Below are 7,789 nucleotides of genomic sequence, written 5' to 3' on the forward strand. Positions count from 1 at the left end.
ATACCATTGCGTTTGAGTGTGGATACGTCTCAAATATACGCCAATTCGATTTGAAACTTTTTTTTTCTTCAACCTCTTCCGTCATTTCCGTAAACGAGTTAATCATCGACACGTATTCATGCAGTTGCCCAAAGGTACTATTTCACTGTCAATCACATTTCACAAAGCGCACGGTACGGTATTCGTTCAAGCTGTCATATGACGAATGACGCACTGGGTACAATGATAATTCTATACCGGTTCACTTTATTACCTAATCACATGTCACAGCCATGCCAATGGTTTACTGACGTTGCTACGGATGTGATGTGACACATCATTCCATTGGTGAATAGTTAATGTTTAACGCAATGCCGACGAGCTTGTTTATTTTCCTAAGCTTATAAATTATTTGACTGTTACTGTACGCCCACAGTTATTCAATCGATTTTTCTGGTACAGTTGCACTAATTCGTTTGAAAATTATGTCTCAAGAACCCACACAGAGTGCTAACAATAAGTTTGCATTTGCTCTGCTCGGCCAGCTTCTCAAAGCCAGCAATAATGCCGAGAGAAATGTGTTCTTCTCCCCTTTCAGCGTGTTTTCCGCAGCCAGCGCTTTGCTTTTGGGTAGTGCCGAAAAGAGCGAGGTTGAATTGAAAGAAGCTTTGAGTCTGAAGAATGTCAGTAATATTCCTGAGCATTTACGGGAAACAAGAAGTTCTATTTTACAAGCGGTGAAAGGCGTAGAACTTAGCACAGCTAACAAACTTTACCCAGAGATTTCATTTAAAATTAAGGAGGATTTTTTGGCTCTGGTTAAAGAAGTGTTCCAGACAGACATACAGCCCCTAGACTTTATTAAAAATGGGGAAGAGGCAAGAAAAGCTATTAATAAATGGGTCTCAGACGTTACCAAAGACAAAATCAAAGATCTGCTCCAGCCTGGAACCATAACTGCAGACACCCGCCTTGTTTTGGCCAATGCCATATACTTCAAAGGAAACTGGCAGGAACAGTTCAAACAAGAGAATACCACAGAAAGAGATTTTCATGTCACACCACAGAAAGTTGTGAAAGCGAAGTTCATGAAGAGAAAGGCTAAATATCAATTTGCTTTTGATGAAGAATTGAAATTGCAGTTGCTGGAAATTCCCTATAGTGGTGAAACTACATCAATGGTTATTGCTCTTCCATCAGAAAAATTTGGTCTAAATGAGCTTGAGAAGAAATTTTCTGCAGAAAAACTAAGCGAAATGGAAAAAAATTATTTCAAAGAAGAAGTTGTTCTTAGTTTGCCAAGATTCAAGATTGAGTACAGCAGTGACCTTGTCGAATCATTCAAAGGTCTTGGAGCAAGAAGTATCTTCGGATCTGGTGCCAACTTCAGTAAAATTTCATGTAAGAGATTCTCATTAACACATTTAATATTAGATCTCTGGTGTGCTGATTTACCTATCCAAATCTAATCTTTAATTTTAGGGCTATACAGTATGTTCAAATTTATGGGGTGGTAGATATTTTGCTATTGGCGATAAAACTATTTGTAAGTTGCAAAATGTATTTGATCGATCATCTACATCGGCACATAATCCACTTTCTGGATATACAAATACAAGTTAGGAATTAAAGTGCAGTTTCGCACCTCAAAATTAGTGTGCAGTGTCTAGAATCACTGGTGTAGGCTAGAAATATATTTGTGATTCCCCTCAAAAGTGGCTAATTATACAAACAAAAAAATGCAATTTTAATCATCTGAATTCTTCATTTTGTATATCTTGTGTCCCGGTGCTATGGTAGTCTGATAAAATAAATACATTTCTGATTTTGAAAACTAATTTTTATGCAAGACACGTTTATTGCTTGCATTATTTAACTGTTCTGATTGGATACATGGGGCACAAATTGTTGAAATTTCAACTTCAAGTCATGAAATTACTATCAACCTGAGGGATATTGTTGAAATAGCATAAAAAAAGAATTTGGAATATTGAGTATGATTAAAATAGTTCATCAAAGCATTTTGAACTTTTCCCAGTGTAATTCTTATATAACTTCCACTCATTCCTAAGTTTGTCATGCTAAATAATAGATTTTTTATACAAATACAAGCCGAATAAAAGTAGTTTGGCCAGTATAGCAATAAGTGATCTAAGTTCAGAAAGACATTTATTTTGAAATACATAACCAAATCACCATTCATATTTTCCAGTTTGAAATCAATCTTTCAGATAATAAATTATCGTTTCAGCTTCATGACATATGACTACTATTTCGCAGGTAAAGAAGATCTTTATGTGTCAGCGATTGCTCACAAAGCTTTTGTTGAAGTTAACGAAGAAGGCACTGAAGCAGCAGCAGCTACAGCAATTGTTATGACGAGGATGGCACTTCTTCCGCCACATGAATTCATGTGTGATCATCCATTCTTGTTTTTCATAAAGCACAAACCTACCAATACCATATTATTTGTTGGAAGATATGTTAATCCTGATGCATAAATGGTTACTCTTCATGTTACATCATAACAAAGTACCAGATATTCACTTTACATTTGGTGTAGAGCCAATTTGAAATTATACTACTGGAGTTACTGAAAATATTTCAACTTAAAACTATGCTATATATGCCTGCTATATATAATTTTTTTATGGTTGACAATGATGCTTATAATTGAGAATTCAATCTATCCATAATGAAGCTGTATTAAATATTCGCATTTGCTTTCAATTTTGAGTACATTGCTGGAATCTGTCCGGCCTGTAAAATTTTAGTTTAACTAGGATGAAGAACTAATATGCTGTTGAATATTTACTCTATTTCTAGGTTCAACGTTCTTACTTATACATGGGTTGTTTACTTTGCCTGTTACAGAATATATATATTCCAGATTGAAAAATATGAGCATATTTTAAAATGTATATGAGATTAAAATCAACATTTTGAATATTATATTTCTGATTATCCCTGGTGCCTAGGTGAATATCAATATAGGGTGAACAGGCTGACAATTATTAAATTTATCGAAAAAAAATATTGGTAATCTCCAGTATCTTATGCTAGGAGATCAAATCCTAGTATAGAGTTTTTGTATTGGTGACAGTATTCAGTAAATATCATAATTGACTATGCACATAATTATTCGTTCATTTTGACTCATAATTTTATATAATTGGTTAAGATATAAATCATTGTTTTGATTAAATAATTCAAGTATATGGAATATGTGTTGGATGTTTATACAACGATTGTATTTGGGAAATTAGAAATACTTATACCGAAATATCAGAATAGCATTTCTTAACCATTTGAGAGGCCAATAAGTCATTAGAATGATGTAATGACACCACGTATGAAATTGCTTTAGAATTTTGAGTGGGTAAATAATGTATTTGTCGCTGGAAGGATATTACTTTTATTCCTCAAAAATTTCTTCGGGTTTAACGAATTTTTTTTTGTGTGTGTGATGACGTCATCAAAAATAAAAATCACGCACCTTGTGGCTGTAGTCTACTGTCAGATTGCATACCTTTGCTTAATTTTAGCCTCGGTGTCCATATATTTGAGCATCGGTCTCTTGGTAATATATTATATTGAAAATACCGGCAACTCTATTTTACTGGATTGTTATGGTTGGTCACCGGTGTGGACCCTCAAAACGGCTATCGGTTATGTTCCAAAATCCCATAATAATCACTATTGGATTAAAACCTCTGTACCGAACATATTGGGATTTGGGAGCGTGTCGCTTAGATCAGAGCAGTGGTTCTCAACATTTCGTCGGTCGTGGCCCAGTACAAAAATTGTCGCGGCCCGTATTCATGCCAGAGTAAATATACAAAACTAAGAATTCGTTCTGCAATATACCCAGTTTAATAATCAAAATGAACCACTCTGCAGCAAACAAAAGCGGCATCATTTATGGCTACTGCAATTTAACTCTTGCGACAAATGAAACTCAATTTCCAGTAGGTTTGTGGCCCATCTGAAAATGTTTCTGTGGCCCAGTAGTGAGCCATGTCCGACTAGTTGAAAACCTGTGGATTAGAGCCAACAGTCTTCAACCGTTTGACAATGTTCTCCCCCAACAGTTCCGTTTTTCAATCCTGAACAGTCATTTTCTATTTCCTATGGGTGACCAAATCTGGATAGGATTTTCATAAGGAGAATTAGACGTCGATAAGAAACGTTCTGGTAACCAGTTAGCTTTTAACGAGTATTGTGGCGTCCTTGAATTGGCTCTTTTTATTGTTTCATTTGTTTACATCAGTGGTTTTCAACCTTTTTTTTCATGACCCACTTTGCAAAAAAATCCACAGGAAAATTAAAAAAAATTCTTTTCGAAAAGATAAACACTTCCACTTTAGTAATTAATATGAGAATTACCCCTCAGCATCATCAATTATTATTCAAAGTTTGTGACCGAAGTGGGTTTTGGCCCACTGGTTGAGAACCGATGGTTTATATCAGACATGGGCAAAGTACGGCCCGCGGGCCAAATCCGGACCGCTAGGTAATTCAATTTGGCCCGCTTAATGCTGTCATAACCAAACTGAAACCAAATTTTGATGATTCAGTTATGAAATAGCATGAGGAATTTGTTGAGATTACGGTTAAATTTAGTTTTGGCACCAGGTTTATTGTTTTCCACTGTTGCTTTTGTAACACTGTGAACATTGTTTATAAAACGCGACTCTTCACGTCATTCTTACAGGGCCCGCCAGTCTAGATGGGCAAATTTTTTGGCCCTTGATCCAAAAACCGTGCCCACCCCTGGTTTGTATGGTCTCGGTTTTCGTGTACAGGAGTTTAGGGAGATTGACTGTACTTACTTGACTCCGAGCATCTCTGTCCACGTGACCGTATTTTAGCATGCCGTTAATTACTCTTTTGCCTGGCTGCTGTTGACGATAAGTTTCGCTGCTCTGTATTATATATAACTGTACAAACCGCGCATTTCTGGAGTTTCATAAAGTATTTTACGCTCGTGATCATATTATCTAACCAGTTGTGTAGCTTTGCAGTACACGGAATATGGGGGTTTGCAGACTTGTCGAGCATGCTTATTCAGGAAATGAGATCGCTAGAATATGTATTGGAACTCCCTGCATTCTGGCAATAATAACAAATCGTAGGTACAGTTATTTCAATTCAGCTTTTATTTAGGCGTAAATACATATTGGGTGTGTTTCAAATTATAATAAATTTCAATGTTTATTCTGATATACGCGATGACTACCTGTTAGGAAGAACAATAGTTTTAAGGCAATACTGTACAAAAATATACAATTGGTGCGGGTTGCATAAACCAAAATATAGACTTTGAAATATATTCCCGGCTTCATTCTTCAATAATTTTTCTCCAATATTCATTCATCTCCAACTGTTCCTTGAATCCGCCTCCTGGAATACGAATTAGACCCACTTTTTATTGAAAGATTTTACATAGTAAGCGAGAAAGTATATTGAACAGACAGTCTTTCACATTTGACATCGCACAGCACACTTATTTGACCATGGATGAGATAGTGAATTGAATTTAGCACCCAACTAAAAAGTTTTGAACTTGAGCAACAAATATCCATGCCTCTAATCCATAATACATATCAAACTACCTGAATTTGACATACCTATTTGATCCCATGGGGGAGAGGAAGCCACGATGTCTATAGCTTGCATCAACATCAGGGTTGCAATAATCCATAATAGTCCGACATGCTTTTCATAATTCATATTTCAAGCCTGTGAAACACTATAATAATAACTAGCAATGATTTTCCTAAACAAAGGAGCTTAATTTAATATAAATGAGTGATTGAATCCGGATTACTATTCTTATGAGTAGACTGTTCAACATATTTTTTCACTGAACTTCAGAGTTTGGTTATGTGGGGATATTTAGTAAAATAAGCGAAAACATTTCATTTTTTATTCCAATTAAAATTAGCAAAATCACATGAATATATTTTTTTGAAAATCAATAATTCTGTAATCGGGAATTGCCACTGTCTAATTAATTTCCGTATCTGGAGGGGATTCCTAGGCATTTTCTTTAGAACACATAACACATATTTCTTCACCACCTACACCGGCGATTCCGTGCTTATTAATTTATAGAACTTTTTTGGTTGAGGTTTTAGTACTTCCAATATGACTGGAAACAATTTTTATCTAACAAAAACCCTCTCCGAATAGTTTATATACAGGCACATTATATATGCTCTTATATATACTGCCTGTTCTTACTTGAAAAATTGACAGAAACTTACTTCACTTATTTCTTAAAAAATTAAGGTCAGTCTTACGTTAAATGCAGGCAGAGCAGGCAGAGCATCAGCTTACTCGCCTCTGCTCGCTAATCATTTATAAAATGCATGGACTACAAAAAAAAAGATTGCTTAATAGCCATGATTTTATTGAAGATTCGGGAAGCCTAATCTATTTTTTCACTGCTATTCCAACCTAAAATGAATATGGATATTTGGATAAAAATTCAAATCACCAAATCAACAAAAAGCGTTTTCATTGTGAAACCAAACGGTGATGCCACAATCAACAGCATAAACATAGAGCGTACACCCATATACCAGCGTCATAGTAAGCAAGTGGTACAAACAAATAAATTCAGCACGTTTTGTTAAATCATCTTGTATACGATACCTCATGACATGTTTGCGTTTCCCCTTGTTTAGCACTCAGATCGCATTTGGGTTTGCCACCCCTGAATTCCTGCTCTAAAGAATTCTAATATAAAAACCATTTTGACTTTTTAGTTTTTTCCCTCTAAATTTACTCTGCTTATAAAAAAAATAGAAATTTCGTTTGTTGCGTAAAGCTTGGCTTAACAGATTGTATGAAGAATCTGCTTGTTCAACATCAATGTACAGTAATGATTTATCGTAGCTTGAGGCGTGTTTGTATAGTGTATTAAATTGTATTACATGCATAACGTCATTTTTCTTTGGTTCATTAGCATATTTTATTATCTTAGCTGATGAGCATGTCTGTTTGGCATGGCTAATGAACGTTCTAGCTTTGAAGTATTTTTTGCTTCAAAACAAACCATAATTCATTGTTGTTTCAAACAATTCAAATATACTGCCCTATATATTTTCGAATCTCCGAGCAAAATAAACCATCTCGCAATACTTGTGAGTGAGTATACGCGTGACTATACTTTGCGCAAATTCTTGTTGAAAGAAGTTTATATGGCTCACGAAGTAAATTGTAGGCTTGATGGCCATTACTAGCGATTTGTAATAAAGTAACTGCACATGATAATCTTACGTTATAGTCCACACACATGAAGAGGTTTTAGAAAATGTGTTCAGAGTTTATACTGAAATTACCTTATTAGAAAGCAAATCATAAGTCAATTCAGATATGCAAATTGAACAAAAACTATCAGATCACGATTATTTTTCTTAATATTCACATCCTACCACTATTCCCTTTTTCCTAGGCAACTTCCTGATTTCTGTATTATGCTTTAGATCAGAGATGTGCAACCTTTAATACAGGAGGGCCAGATACTAATAACTGGTTGAAATGCCTTTATTTATTTAGCTTAGGTTTGTTAATAGTTGCAGGCCCAAACATTTTGGTTTTTGATCTTATGACATGCATTGTTCGCTTTGCACAAACTCTTGCAGCGCAAAGGCATTCGAATTATTTGAACATACTAGACTAAATCAAAAACTTGGATCAAGGGAGCCCAATTGAAAATTGGAACTTCCCCGCCCGCTGGCCGCAGGTTGCACACCCCTGCTTCAGATTATTGCCATCACGAACTCCTCACTTCAAACTACTG

The 7,789-nt window shown here is 35.4% G+C and overlaps 1 protein-coding gene and 1 long non-coding RNA gene across 2 annotated transcripts; one reads left to right on the plus strand and one right to left on the minus strand.

The window, feature by feature from the left end:
* Positions 1-28: 28 nt before the first annotated feature.
* Positions 29-3,202, plus strand: LOC120333380 (leukocyte elastase inhibitor-like). The gene is made up of 2 exons (XM_039400788.2): positions 29-1,380; positions 2,260-3,202. The coding sequence occupies exons 1-2, from the start codon at positions 465-467 to the stop codon at positions 2,478-2,480; spliced, it is 1,137 nt and encodes a 378-aa protein (XP_039256722.2). The 5' UTR covers positions 29-464; the 3' UTR covers positions 2,481-3,202.
* A 1,913-nt stretch (positions 3,203-5,115) lies between these two features.
* On the minus strand, positions 5,116-5,773 carry LOC120332817 (uncharacterized). The gene is made up of 2 exons (XR_005568156.2): positions 5,610-5,773; positions 5,116-5,382 (listed from the first exon to the last, which is right to left on the minus strand). It is a non-coding gene; the product is annotated as an uncharacterized LOC120332817 (long non-coding RNA).
* Positions 5,774-7,789: the final 2,016 nt, after the last annotated feature.

This window comes from Styela clava, chromosome 13 (assembly GCF_964204865.1).
Source record: "Styela clava chromosome 13, kaStyClav1.hap1.2, whole genome shotgun sequence".
Taxonomy (NCBI): Eukaryota; Metazoa; Chordata; class Ascidiacea; order Stolidobranchia; family Styelidae; genus Styela; species Styela clava.

Excerpts from the sequence above, each read along its gene's own strand:
- LOC120333380 (XM_039400788.2), top strand. The coding sequence starts at position 465 with ATGTCTCAAGAACCCACACAGAGTGCTAACAATAAGTTTGCATTTGCT. Across the intron at positions 1,381-2,259 it reads CAACTTCAGTAAAATTTCAT|GTAAAGAAGATCTTTATGTG; the intron begins GTAAGAGATTCT and ends ACTATTTCGCAG.